Below are 15,488 nucleotides of genomic sequence, written 5' to 3' on the forward strand. Positions count from 1 at the left end.
CAAATTTTTGTGATCAGTGATCACAGTAACCGGGTGACTGGCCCCCTCCAAAAAGTGCCTCCATTCCTCAAACGACAACTTAACCGCAAGAAGCTCTCTATTGCCTACATCATAATTTCTTTCAGCAGCAGAGAACTTCCTGAAAAAGAAGGCACATGGCCTGAGTTTGGTTAGAGTGGCAGGCCCTTGGGACAACACCGCCCCCACCCCCACCTCGGAGGCATACACCTCCACCACAAATGGCTTGGAAGGATCTGGCTGTATCAAGACATGGGCAGACATAAAACATTTTTTCAGCGTCGCAAAGGCCTCTTTTGCGAGCGAGGACCAATTTCTCACATCCGCACCTTTGCATGTTAGATCCGTGAGAGGTTTGACCACTTGCGAAAATCCCCGGATAAATTTGCGGTAATAATTGGCGAACCCCAAGAAGCGCTGAAGACCCTTAAGATCTCGGGGTTGCACCCAATCCGCAATGGCCTGCACCTTCTTGGGGTCCATGCGAAAACCCTCACCGGATACAATTAACCCCAAAAAAGATAATTCTTGCACACAGAATACACATTTCTCAAATTTGGCATACAGATGATTTTCTCTCAGTCTTTGGAGAACAGTTCGTACCTGATCCAAATGAGAATGCTTGTCGGGGGAGTATATCAAAATATCATCTAAGTAGATAACGACAAAACGACCAATGAGATCCGAGAATACCACGTTGATGAAATTCTGAAATATGACGGTGGCGTTGGTAAGACCAAACGGCATGACTAAATTTTCAAATAGTCCCTCAGTCGTGAGGAACACGGTTTTCCATTCATCCCCCTCTCTGACCCTTATCAAATTATATGCCCCCCGAAGATCCAGTTTAGAAAACCACTTTGCCCCTGATAGTTGGTTACATAAATCGGGAATCAACGGAAGGGGGTACGTATTCCATACAGTAATCTGATTAAGCTCCCAGAAGTCGAGACCGAGATGTAACCCGCCATCTTTTTTCTTTACAAAAAAGAAACCTGCCGCCACAGGTGAGACTGAAGGACGTATGTGTCTTTTGCGCAGACTTTCAGCAATGTACTCCTTCATAGCCAAGCGCTCAGGACCGGACAAATTAAACAGACGGGCTTTAGGTAATTTAGCCCCCGGGACCTGCTCAATAGCGTAGTCAAAGGGTCTATGTGGCGGTAACGTCTCGGCCTCGCTTTCGGAGAACACATCTTCGAAGTCCTTCAGGCATTCCGGAATACCTTCCAGCTCGACAGATGATATAGACACAGATTTAACAGGTTCAACCAGCAGTGCAGATTTATCATATAACTCAAAATCATTAAACCCCCATTGAACAATCTCCCCCGTTTTCCAGTTAATAACTGGGTTATGGCGTTGTAACCAGGGCATGCCCAACACCAACCCTGCAGGCAGATTGTCCAGCACAAAACAACTTAGGTTTTCCACATGAGTAGCGCCCACTCTGAGCGAAAACACGTCAGACATACAGAGAATTCCCTCCTTAGTGAGGGGAGAGGAGTCAATAGCCATCACCTTGATCGGAACCTTGAGCCTAACTGTCCCTATCTTGCAGTGTGTGACCAATTGGGAGTCAATGAGGTTAATAGATGATCCGCAGTCCACGAATGCTGTAGAGGAAAAAGAACTACCGTCCACAAACAGTTCCACAGGCAGTAACACTTTAGAAAACGAGGAAAATGGTACCTGAGGGTCTGAGTAGTCTCCCCGTTGACTACCCAGACCTAGTCGTTTCCCGCCGACCGGGTTTGAAGACGGGCAATCAGGACACTCCCTTTTCCAATGTCCCGTTTTACCACAGTAAAAGCATAACTGCTTGTCCTTCCAGCGTTTCCTCTCCGTATCCTTCAGCGAGAGGGCGCCTACATCCATGGGCTCAGGGGCAGTCTCTTTTCTACTGGGGAATAATGGAGTTTCCACCTGCATCACCCCTCTGGCCCGCAGCCTATGGTCCATCCGGACGGCCTGGGTCATGGCGTCCTCGAGAGAGTTAGGTGGGGGATGTAACGCCAAGGCATCCTGCAGCCGCTCTGACAAGACTCTGCGAAAGAGTCCTCGGAGTGCAGCGTCGTTCCATAGACCTCTGTGGCCCAGTGGCGGAATTCAGTACAAAACCACTCAGCTGAGTGTTTCCCCTGACAGACACTCATCACCATGTCCTCTGCCAGACGCACTCTATCAGGCTCATCATAAATGTGCCCCAGAGCCTCAAAGAACAAATTCACAGACATGCGTTCAGGAGCAGAGGAGGAGAGAGAGAAAGCCCATGCCTGTGGAGCCCCCCGAAGTAGGGAAATGACGACCCCCACCCTCTGGAACTCATCCCCGGAAGAGCGGGGCCTCAGAGAAAAAAAAAGCTTGCATATTTCTCTGAAAGACCTGAACTCCTTTTTATCCCCTGAGAAAAGGTCGGGCAATTTGACCGGAGATTCTGGGAATGCCAATGACACATCTCTATCCCCAGCACTAGAAGCCCCTGTAGCGACAGCCCCCTGCACAGTATCCACCAACTGTTGCTGGGTCTGGGCCATCGTGTGCTGTTCCCCATTAAGTTTGTGGAACATTTGGGTCAGGTGCTTGACCTGATCAGCCAAAGCTTGTATGGGATCCATGAGGATAACACACTTTTTTTTTTTTTTTTTAGAGGAAAAAAAAAAACTGCAATGTTCAGTTATAATGTCAAGAACACCGCACTGTACTTGCTCACTGAGCCAGTGCACGTGTCCTGAGTGTCAGGATCCTGTCAGCGCTGGCGTGCAGCCTCCGCTGAGCAGGGACTCACCTGCAATGTAGGGGTACCGGGGTCAGGTGCTGCCAGAAAGTACCGATGCACGGGACCTGTGGATGCTGAAGTTCAGCAAGCCGGCATAGGACCTATGGTCATGTGAACAGTCTTGTGACTGCAAGGGGGCGGGGCTTAGCATCCTGCTTTCAGAGAAGCTAGAGAACTAAGAGTCAGGCAAAGCAGAGGTCATGCATAGTACAGACCAGCGAGGTACAGGAGGGACAAACAGACGGGAGGTCAGACAAAGCCAAAGGTCATACACAAGATATCAGTACAGTACCAGGGAGGAGACAGAACGGATAATCAGGGCCAAGCAGAGATCAAAACCAAACTGACATAGGAGGTACCAGGCAGAATCAAAAGCGATATCCAGAGAGCAGACCGAGTCATACACAGAGAATCAAGTAACCAGAACACAGCACAAACACACTCAGGGGTCACCACACAATGCCAAGGGCAAAAGTATAACTGACGGGGGATGGGAGCTTCCTGAGGCTATAAGAAGCCTCCCCAGAACCAATGAGAGGCCACCATAATAGGTCCCAGGTGTGCAGGTGAGAGTCTGCATTGAGATCAGAACATTAACCCCAGAAGTGCCGGTCACCCAGCACTGGTATCATGACATGGTGGACCGGAAAATGAACTCACAACACCAAACCATGCAATACTGTATGGGTGAGTAATTTAACCCCCCAATAATTTTAAACGCTTTCTTGTAGTGTTAGCCATCATATAAATGTACCCCACAGCACAGAATACTGTGTGGCTGAGAAATTTTACCCAGCTAAATGCCTGAATATTTTTTTGGAATGATAGATATCACAATAATGTACCCAAGACTACAGAATACTGTATGGGTAAGTAATTTAACCCATAAAAAATGTAAATGCTTTTTTGTAGTGTTAGATATCACATAAATGTACCCCATGCCACGAAATACTGTTTGTCTGAGAAATTTAACCCAGCAAAAAAATTTTGTGCTTTTGTGGACTGATAAAATAAATACTCACGCATACAGATTCTATGTCAGAAACATGCTTTTTTTGGAGTGTTAGATAAAACAGAAATGTACCCCAGAGAATGGAATACTCTGAGTGAGTAATTTAATCCAGAAAAAAAAATTCATCACTTTTTTGGAGTGTTATATAACACCAAAATGTACCACAAAGCACATAATACTCAATGGATCGAAGAATATATATTTTTTTACCCACAAAAATGCTGCAGCTATATATTTTGCAAGAGTCTGCACAGCTCTAATCCATTTCCACAGACTGTATTCTGCCACTGTCCCTGCTCCTGCAACTCTCCCTCAATAGACTAAATGCAGAATGTATGTGATACAAACAGCAGAGCAAATGATTAGAAGGGATGTGAGTATGACGGTTCAGCTTCAGAACTAGTATCAACAGTACAGGACTCTGATTCATTATAATGTGCACACACAGGCCTGGACAACCACTGTCTCCCTCCAATATGAACTGTCACAGAGCCTGTGCAGTGCCGAGCCAGGCTGCGCCTGTTCTTTTATAACCCCTGATGATGTCACATGGCAAGCCAATCACTGTAATGCCACAACCAAGATGGTTAGGGTATTACAGTGATGTGCAAGCAATCCCCACATGCTTATTAGCTGTGTAACAGACGCCAAACATTCAGGGATTTGAGTTTTAAATCGAGCACCAAGTACATCCAAGCACCCAGATACACGTTTGCTCATCCCTACTAGTTTTGTGTCCTCTGGAACTCTCTGCTCTACACATGTGTGGAACAGTTTGTGCATTCTGACTTTACTGGTGGGTTGTGGACATGATTTTTGTTAGGCTACTTTCACACATCAGGTTTTCGGCGTCAGGCGCGATCCGGCGTCGTGCCGGAACGCCGGATCCGGCAAATGTTTCGTAAAACCGGATGTGACGGATCCGGTTTTCTGCCGGATCCGTCTTTTTCTTGACAGACAAAACCGGATCCGTCTCATCCGGTTCATCCGTTTTTCTATCCGTTTTTCGACGGATTACGCCGGATCCGGTTTTTAAAATTGACCCTTGTGGCCTTCCGAACGGGATTGGCTACTGGAAAACTATATATAGCATGTTCCTACAGCCCTTCTTTGACAGGTTGTAGAGGAGAAAGTGCAGGTTGGAGAGAAGAGCAAGTTACTGGCGAAGATGGATGTTGTCATTGGAAATATTTTGGAAGAATTTGGCGGATTTTATAGCGGAGGCGAATCGTTTGAGGGTGATTGTTCTGGAGAAGGAGAGAGCGAGACAGCAGCGCATCAGGCATCGTAGACGACTTTTGTGGATCCACCCCATCACAGCCAAGAGAATGACGCGTGGGGTCTATTCTACACTCTGCATGGACCTTCGACGAAACCCGGATAAATTTTTTGGATATGTTAGGATGAAAATGGAGAATTTTGATTACTTGGTGGAGCGCATTGCACACCTCATAAGAAAAGCGGACACCTATTGCCGCTTCTCTGTTTCACCCGCAGAGCGTCTGATGGTGACTTTAAGGTAAGCCACATTTATTGGATATGCTCGCATCAGAGCACACTTTCACTGCAATCTTGTTGGTGGTAGTTTGTATCTCCAAGTGTTATAGGTCAGTTTTGGTATGTAATGCTGTGATTTAAAACTAATTTATTGTTTTTTAATTCCCCACAGATTTCTTGCAACTGGAGAATCCCTTTCGTCACTGCATTTCCAGTACAGACTCGGGATTTCCACCATATCTGGAATTGTGAAGTACACATGCCGTGCACTGTGGGACTCCTTAGCTGAAGAGTTTTTACCAGAGCCCACAACAGAGAGGTGGATTGAAATTGCTGACAAGTTTCAACAGATATGTCAGTTTCCAAACTGCTTGGGCGCTGTGGACGGGAAACATATCCGCATTGTAAAGCCAGCTGGATCGGGATCGGAATATTTCAATTACAAGAAATATTTTTCAATTGTCCTCATGGCCATCGCTGACGCGGAATACAAATTTATTGCGGTTGATATTGGGGCCTATGGCCGCTCCAATGACTCTCAAGTTTTCAAACTGTCTGCCATGGGGCGTAAACTGTATGGAAACACCTACCAGTTCCCACCACCTAGACCGCTGCCGCAAACATCTGGTCCACCTATGCCATTTTTCTGTGTAGGGGATGAAGCCTTCCAGCTGTCAGAACACCTTTTGAAACCGCACTCTAGCAGAGGATTGACAAGACCAAAACGCATTTTTAATTACCGCCTCACAAGAGCAAGAAGAATGGTTGAATGTACCTTTGGTATTCTGACAGCCAAATGGCGGGTCCTATTGACTGCGATCAACCTCAAGACAGAAACTGTGGACGAGGTGATCAAAGCATGCGTGGTACTCCACAATTTTGTTATCTGCAAGGAACCCATTTCAATTGAGGACACCTCTGAAGAAACCACCTTGCAAGATTACCATGACATTACCACTAGAAGTTCTGTGACGGTTTCAGTAATGAGGGACAATTTTGCAATATACTTTATGTCACCTCAAGGCAGAGTACACTGGCAGGATGACAGAGTGTGAAAGATTTGTGCCCTAACCAAACTTGTGTACCTTCTGGACCAACAGTATATACCTTTGCCAACCAAAGTTGGCTATCTTGTCATGGTCTTACTATTTTTAGCTTTAGGCCACAGGTGTGTACCTGGTTGTGTTTTATGCAAAGTATTTCACCTTTTAACAAAAGTTGTGTACATTGTTAGGAAATCACCAACAATAAACACAACTTTTTAGGTGAAATACTTTGCTTCAAACACAACCAGGAACACAACTGTGGCAAAAAGCTAAAATTTACCCACAGTTATATACCTAGTTTTGAATACCATTTCACCTTTTAAATACCCTGTATTTAACCTTTTTCGCCGCAGAAAGAAATGACAGACAACCAGTGTAAAATAATTTAACTTTTATTGAAAAATGTTTTTTTTAGTAAACTTTTTTAAAATTTTAATAAACTTGTTTAATAAAGCTTTGAAACCATAAAACTGGTCATTTTTATTTAAATACACACATTATAAATCTGTGTAGTGTGTGGTGGAAATACTGCTGGAGGGGCTGCGGGACACTTCGACACTGGGAGTGTGGAGAGAGGACTGGGATCGTGGTGGGGAAGGAACAGTTAGAGGTGAAGGTGTGGAAAAAACTACAGAATGGGTGGACATGTGGGAAGCAGAAGAGGTGGTGGGTGGTGGAGTGGAGGGTTGGGCAGGGACTGTAGGAGCAGATGATGTTGATGGCAAGTTGTATGGGGAAGGAGTTTGGTACGGGGCAGGTTGCTGGAAGTGGGGAGATGTCTGGTACGGGGCAGGTTGCTGGAAGTGGGGAGATGTCTGGTACGGGGCAGGTTGCTGGAAGTGGGGAGATGTCTGGTACGGGGCAGGTTGCTGGAAGTGGGGAGATGTCTGGTACTGGGGAGGTTGCTGGTACTGGGGAGTTTGCAGGTACTGGGGAGGTTGCTGGTACTGGGGAGGTTGCTGGTACTGGGGAGGTTGCTGGTACTGGGGAGGTTGCTGGTGCTGGGGAGGTTGCTGGTGCTGGGGAGGTGGATGGTGCTGGGGAGGTGGATGGTGCTGGGGAGGTGGATGGTATGTAATAGGAGGGGGAGGATGGAAAGTGGCTGGAGGGGGTGTAGATGTAATAGGAGGGGGAGGATGGAAAGTGGCTGGAGGGGGTGTAGATGTAATAGGAGGGGGAGGATGGAAAGTGGCTGGAGGGGGTGCAGGTTGAGGAACTACTGTGGTGGGAGGAGGAGGTTGGGAGGTAACTTGCTGGAGAGCAGCGTGGCATGAATGCATTACATGCATCTGCTGGGCAGGAGAGAGCGTTTCCATGCGCTCCACAACAGACCTGAAAAAGGTGTGGTTTGGCGAAGATCTTGCTTCTGAATGCATGGTTTGCAGAAGTGTCTTCACCTCCAGAATGCTGGAGTTGATCTGCTGATAGCCTGCGGAGATTTGCTCTGACAAGACTTTTAGACAGTTCTGGAAAGATGCATTCAGATGCAAGAACTCTGGTGCATAAGTCTTTTCCTGACCCCTCTGCCGCTGCTGCCCAGTACCCGCAGGTGTACTAGAGGTGGCAGGGGCAGAAGGGTGGGGTAAAGGGAAAGCGATCTCCTCACCAGCAGCTTCATGTAATGTAGGCGGCCACGATGCTCCTGTGCTGGTGGATGGGACAGATGGGTCGAATGTGTGGGAAGGCTGGGAAGGTGCAGATGTACCGGGGCGGTCGAAGTGTCCCTCGGTGCCGGTCTCCTCAGGGATCGCCTCAGAAGGGTCCAATCGTGCAGGCTCCCGAGTGCTGCTCACCGTGCTGTGGAATAAAGAGAAAAAAAAACAATTAAAATACTGACATGGTATGGCCCTGGCTGAAAAAAAAATTTTACATCTAACATTTTTTTTCACATGTGGTGTGTAATATTTACCTTCTAGTGACCATTGTTTCCCGGAGGAACGACAGGGCTTCTGCGTACTTTTACTTGCTCCTGCGTCCTCCAGATCCACTCGGGGCCCGCATCTCTTTATTGAACTCCTTCTTGAAACGATCCCTCACAGACTGCCACCGATTCGCAATTCTGTTCCCTGAAACGAGAAATGACAAAGTGGTTAGTATACAACATCAGTGTTTCCCAAACTCCAGTCCTCATGGTCCCCAGGGGTCATGTTTTCAGGATTTCCATAGTAAATAGAAATCCTGAACACATGATCCGTGGGGACCATGAGGACTTGAGTTCGGGAAACACTGGTTTACATCAAGCAACCGGTACTGTATATACTTATGCTCTTTAATCTGGGCCCGAACATCGAGGTCCTCCCAGCGGCCCACAAGGAGCAAACAGATTTCCTCCCAGAGTCGTCGGGTAACGATAAGGTCAGCGTGGCGGCGGTCAGCCATATTCCAGAGCGGCTCCCTTTCTCTGACGAGATCGATGAGGTGGTCCACATCGAGTCCTCCATCCTCACCGTCAGAGTCGGGAGCACGCTGTGAAGGCTGTTAAAGAAAAAGACAAAAATAACATAATTAGCCTCCACAAAAGAAATGAAATAAAAAGTGCAAAAAAACAAAGCAAAAATATTTATACTTACATGCTGGTGACCGCCGCGTTGCTGTCGCCGACGACCCTGGGAGGCACTGTGAGGACCTCTTGGCCGAGCACCAGATTGGGAAGACTAGAGAAGAAAACAAAAAATGTTATGTCTTTGGATGTAGGCATTTGTTTGCTGTGTGTGGTCTGCAGAACATTGTTTTCTATGTGTTGTGTGTAGTGTGATGTTGTGTTTGATGCAAAAAACTTACCAATTGTGAGCCCACTCCAAGTGTCTGTCCACCCCTTCCTTCTTCTTCTGGGAGCTCCTCTTCATCTTGTGAATCCTGTTTTGAAATAAAAGGCAATGAATAGACATATATTACAGAGATGATGGATTTTGGAAATAAAAACTTACCGTCAAACGCTGACGATGCGAGGGAGGGCTCCCAGAAGATGATGTGCTGTCTTCCTGGTGGCCACACTCCATGCCTGTGGGTGGTGTTCCAGCTGCTGCCATTGCTGCTGCTGCTGCTGCATCTATTGGGCGGCTGTTGAATAAAGAGAAACAAAGGGCCAATGAATATCTTGATATTCAATAGCCCTAGTTTGGAGGAATGGGGGATTTGATAATTACCGTCTCTCATCTGCTGCTGGCCTCCCCTCCTCAGCATGTTCCATTTGCTGCTCCATTTGGGGTGGTGGTGGTGCTGATGGTGCTGCAGTGGTCTCCTGCCTTCTCCTGCTGCGCTTGGTTGCTTTCTTGGGTGGCATGTTGGGTGTGGCTGTGGGTCCCACTGTCTTGCTTTTATATATGTCTTGTGGGCAGAGCTACTGAGCATGCTCAGACCAAAAAAACCGGATCCGGCCACCGGATCCGGCTTTCGCCGGATCCGGCGCATTGCGGCGCTCATAGGCTTTCATTGTGTGAAAAAGCCGGACGCGCCGGATCCGGCGTGTCCGGCTTTTACGCCGGAGACAAAAAACGTTACAGTAGCCGTTTTTTCCAGACGCCGGATCGCGACACATTGCCGGATCCGGCGAAAACCGGATGAAACGCATGGCCATCCGGCGCGATCCGGCGCAAATGCAAGTCAATGGGGGGGAAACCGGATCCGGCATTGCATTTCGCCGGATCCGGTTTCTGTCAAAAGCGCCGGATCGCGCCTGACGGCGAAAACCTGATGTGTGAAAGTGGCCTAAGGCTGGTTTCACATTTGCGTTTTTTTGCGCTGGAAAAAAACGCATACCTGCGCATGCGTTTTTTCCCCTATATTTAACATGGGTGCGCATACCTGCGCGCTGGCATGCGCACGTATGCGATTTTCATGCGCTGCGTTTTTTTGGGGTGTGCGTTTGTATTTTCCAGACGCAGCATGTTGCATTTTTTGGCCCTGCAAAAAAGCGCATGCGCACATATGCGCACGTTTTGCGCTAAAAATGGCCATTATAGCCTATGGATGCGCATACGTGCGCATTGGCATGCTTATGTATGCGTTTTTTTGCACATGCGTTTTTTTTTTAACATTAGTTTAGACAATGGAATTTAGGGGTTTGGGTTAGAGTTAGGGTTAGTTAAGGGGTTTAGGGTTAGGGTTAGGGTCAGGGTCAGGGTTAGGGTTAGGGTTAGGGTATGGTTTGGTTAAGGGTTAGGGTTAGGGTCAGGGTTAGGGTCAGGGTTAGGGTATGGTTTGGTTAAGGGTTAGGGTTAGGGTCAGGGTCAGGGTTAGGGTTAGGATCAGGGTATGGTTTGGTTAAGGGTTAGGGTTAGGGTTAGGGTCAGGGTTAGGGTTAGGGTCAGGGTTAGGGTATGGTTTGGTTAAGGGTTAGGGTTAGGGTATGGTTTGGTTAAGGGTTAGGGTTAGGGTCAGGGTATGGTTTGGTTAAGGGTTAGGGTTAGGGTTAGGGTTAGTAAAGTCATGGTTTGGGTTAGTGTGAGGGGCCACCTAATGTTTGGAAAAAACGCAAACGCGGTAAAAACGCACTAAAAACGCTTACAAACGCATAAAAACGCTGCGTTTTTTTCATGCATGCTCATAAAAATGCTTGAAAAAAACGCAGCAGTTGTATGCTTTTGTATGCGTTTTTTCAATGCGTTTTTTTGCGGGAAAAACGCGCTGCAAAAAAAAGCAAGTGTGAAACTAGCCTAAGCCATTATTTTTTCTATACAAAAACCACAATCAAAAATTCCACCTGTTCTCTCAGGGTGAAGCATTTCTCCATTTGTAGTGTTGCTGATAGGACTAATAGAAAACAGATTTTCTATTATAAATCATTACAGGTTCTGCCATTCACCAAAAGTATAGTAATGAATTCCTTAAATGTTACAAATTATAATACATGGACAAAGTTTACTCTCCTTCCCTCCTAAAATATGTATTTATTCTTTTAGGTCATAGTGAAAAAGCATTAACTATTGTGAACGCCATACAAAAGAAACCAATCGAATTTATGGCATGTAAAAGAAATTACATTAGAGGCTCTCCATACCATTGCAAGGTAAGGTAAAAGCAAGAGAACAATTTTATATTTTAAGAGAGAGAAATTCTTGTTCATGTGGTTATGATGTAATACAGTATGTTTTATAACTGTAGACATGGACCGCACATCCTAATATTCATACTATGATCTAATGCAGCGAGGCAAAAATTTACAAACTGAACATGAGGTTCTTAGTTTAAGATTCTAATCAGACTGTATGAAGCCCACTACCACGTGACGGTGAACCTTTCAGTGGGTCCCTAGCCTGAAAGGTGCGGCGCCATGCTCAACCCACAGTCACCGCCAATGTGCACTAGCAGGGAGGACGACCTTGTTCTCCACAGCACCCATACTGCGAGGCAGAGTCCCCATAACTCCAGGCCACACCGCCCCACAGGCACAAAACCACAGCAACAATGCCAGCCACACAGTATCAACATCAGGTGAATAGATGTAAAAAGCTCAACTTCCACAAGCTCTCAGACTGTGGACGGAGAGCAAAAATAGATGGAACCCCTCTTGCAGTCTCCTGCTAATTTAAAAAACCTGGGTCAAATAGGAGGAGTGCTGGTCCAAGTAAAAAAAGGGGACAGTATGCTATGAGCTATAACTGTAGAAAAGACATGGGCCACATATCCCAATATCCGTACTTTGACATAATGCCGCTAGCCGCAAATGTACAAACTGAACATAAGGTTCTTTGGTTAACATTCTGATGAGACTCTATGAAGTCAATATGAAATCACTGCACACGTGGAATATGCTCAAAGTGAACTTTTTATTTTATTTGACAGTGATGAAACGACAGCTGACGTTTCGGCCTAACAAAGGCCTTTATCACATAGTCGCTGAAAAAATAAAAATATATACAATAAGAATCATGAAGTGATGCAAAATATACACGATATATACAAAATATACAAAACAACTACATCCAAAAGAGCATTGGTGATAAGTTATTTTGATGCCATATGATCCTTGAAGAATATAGACACACCTTGAACAATTGAAAGGGAATAAGCTGGCGGCAGACAAAAAAAGAAAACATACAGAGAAATTATAGTGATAAGATCATACCCCTTTTAAAGTAGAGTTTCAGTAGTCACCGGGTAATTATGATCACTGCTAGGCAATATTTAAAAAAGAAGTGGATTATCCTGTAGGTGAGGGTAAAAGGAGGTATGGTTAGATGAGGAACACATATAAGGACTCCTAATGGAGTATATTTGTTGTAGCTGCATTTAGAGGGAACGATAATACTATGTAGTATGATATAGAGAGGATTGAGCTGCCTAATAACTGCCCATGCGGCTGCACATCGTGTGGGTAATATAAATATAAATACATGATCTGAAGTGATTGGTTCCATACCGATATGATCAGAGGTCCTGCTTACAGAAGATCAGAGCTCCTGTGGGTATGACAAGGCTGTAATGGGCAGAGACCACATCAAATCAGTATATAATGTACAAACTGAACATTTGGTTCTTTGTTTAACATTCTGATGAGACTCTATGAAGCACACTACCACATACAATATATACAATACTATATGTATACTCATTTATGAAGGATCCAATAAAAATATGAGATAATCATATTGCGGAAATTTGTTATTTTGTAATCCTTTACAGATATCAGTATTAAAGGGCTTTATAGCATTCTTAAACCTCTTTGCTATTGCTCAGAGCTTAAAGGGTTTGTCCAGCTTTTTTTTTCCCATTCTTTGTTCCTATGCTGAAAAATGCTGACAGTTCATAATATACACCCTGTCAGCATTCTGCACTATTGCCTAGATACCACACTTAGGGATGTAAACAGCTCTCTCCTTATTCTGGAGGAGCTGGTCACATCCCTCTATAGTTTTCCTGTCTGGCAGACACTGGACATAACCTCACAACAGACACCGTGCCCCCAGTCTCTGCCAAACCCTTCCCCTTCCTCCTCCTTCAGCATCACTGTGTCGGAGGACAGTGTAAGCCAGCAGTGGCAGGAATCAGCTAATTGGACTAACCAGACCAATCAGTGAGTGATCATGTGACAATTATTTGAATCAGCAAGTAGAGCAAAATCCTAACAGGGCACATATTACACATCTTTAGGACAATGCATATCAATCAGAATTACAAACATGTAAATGACACCTATAAATAAGGCCTCCTTCACGCATCCATGTTTCCAGTACATGTGGTATCCATTTTTTTCATTGATCCCACACATATGCATTACAGCCTAACCTCATGTTCACGCAAAACACACTGAGACATGTCTGTTATTTTCTGGCAGCACAGATGACGAGAGCCAATACAAGCCTATAGGTCCGTGAAAACTGTGTATAGCACACGGATGCCATCCGGGGCTCCATCTGAATCACCTATTTCAGAGATTTACATGGAAACCCCGGTGTAAGGGCTTAGCCTTACTGCAATCTTTGGGAAGCAGAATGAACAGTCAAGAAGTGTTTTTATTTATTTTTTACGCAGTTTTACTTGCAGTATAAGTGATTAGACGACTTTATTCTATGGGTCGGGGCAATTATGGTGATACCAGATTTATATATTTTTGCTGTTTAGCTGATGTCACACAATAAAAGAAGCTCTGCACTTCAGCACTGCTATGTATAGCAGAAAGCACGATCTCCTATGAATGACAACCATCATGACAACTCATTGCACCCCCCGGACATATAACTTGATTCCTGCCAGCACACGTTAAATCTCACAGCTCCACCCATGTCTATTAAAGGCACACGATGACTGAGTGTTTCAAAAATGCCATTGTTATTCTGTGGGTTAGGAATAAAACAATGATACAAAACTGATATAGCAAAATATATTTAAAAAAAACTATAACATAATTTTAAAAACTAAGAATTTGATTTGTGTTTTCAAATTTTTTAGACCTATCATGAGTGTATATATTTTTGTAATAAGTATTTTTTTTTTTTTACACTTTTTTGGGGATTGAGAGGTGGCCAGAAAAAAAACAGCAATTCTGACAGGATATATAACAAAACAAATATCTCTGACTTTTATGAACGTGGTGATATCAATTACATTTTTTAATGTTTTTTACTGCTTTTTTTAACAAATGAGAATAAGTGTAACTTTATTTGAACATTTATATTTTGCTTTTTTATATTTTCAAAAAGTTCCTGGTAGAATGCACTCTAATACTTCTGTACTGCAGTGTTTTGTCCTGGCAAATCTCTCCTATGCAACCCAGTTAACTCAGGAGCCTACATTACGCTTTTATTTGTCAGGAAAACCCATTGGTCCCCTGCAATTATTATTATTATTATTATTATTATTATTATTATTATTTATTTATTTATATAGCACCATTGATTCAATGGTGCTGTACATAAGAAGGAGTTAGATACAAATTACAGATATCACTTACAGTAAACAAACTTACAATGACAGACTGATACAGACGGGAGAGGACCCTGCCCTTTCGGGCTTACATGCTACAGGATGGTGGGGAAGGAGACAGTAGGTTGATGGGTTGCAGCAGTTCCGGTGTTGGTTGAAGTGATATCTCTGGTAGTGGTCATTGCAGGCTGTAGGCTTTCTTGAAAAGGTGGGTTTTCAGGTTCCGTCTGAAGGATCCGAATGTGGTTGATAGTCGGACATGTTGGGGCAAAGAATTCCAGAGGATGGGGGCTATTCGGGAGAAGTCTTGGAGGCTGTTGGGTGATGAACGAATAAGTGTGGAGGAGAGAAGAAGGTCTTGGGATGACCGGAGATTACGTGAGGGAAGGTATCGGGAGATTAGTTCAGAGACATATGGAGGAGACAGATTATAGATGGCCTTGCAGGTCAGTATTAGTAATTTGAACTGGATATGCTGAGGGAATGGAACTAAGTGAAGAGCTTTACAGAGGGGAGAAGCGGAAGAGTAGCAAGGAGAGTTAAGGATGGACTGGAGTGGTGCGAGGGTGTTAGCTGGGAGACCACAGAAAAGGATGTTGCAGTAGTCGAGGCAGGAGATGATGAGGGCGTGCACAAGCATTTTAATAGATTGAGAGTTGAGGAAAGGATGGATTCTGGAAATATTTTTGAGTTGGAGGTGACAGGAGGTAGAAAGAGCTTGGATGTGTGGTTTGAAGGACAGGGCAGAGTCAAGGGTTGCTCCGAGGCAGCG

The 15,488-nt window shown here is 44.9% G+C and overlaps 1 protein-coding gene across 1 annotated transcript in view; it reads left to right on the forward strand.

The window, feature by feature from the left end:
• Window positions 1-15,488, forward strand: part of LOC141049745 (alpha-2-macroglobulin-like protein 1) — a 257,127-nt gene that overhangs the window by 98,152 nt on the left and 143,487 nt on the right. Inside the window, exon 10 of the mRNA XM_073546472.1 lies at window positions 11,254-11,360. Coding sequence (XP_073402573.1) covers window positions 11,254-11,360 — 107 coding nt within the window. The remainder of the gene's footprint in view (window positions 1-11,253; window positions 11,361-15,488) is intronic.

The sequence above is a fragment of the Dendrobates tinctorius genome, unplaced genomic scaffold, assembly GCF_039654945.1.
Source record: "Dendrobates tinctorius isolate UK_male_01 unplaced genomic scaffold, ASM3965494v1 ptg000147l, whole genome shotgun sequence".
NCBI classification, from domain to species: domain Eukaryota; kingdom Metazoa; phylum Chordata; class Amphibia; order Anura; family Dendrobatidae; genus Dendrobates; species Dendrobates tinctorius.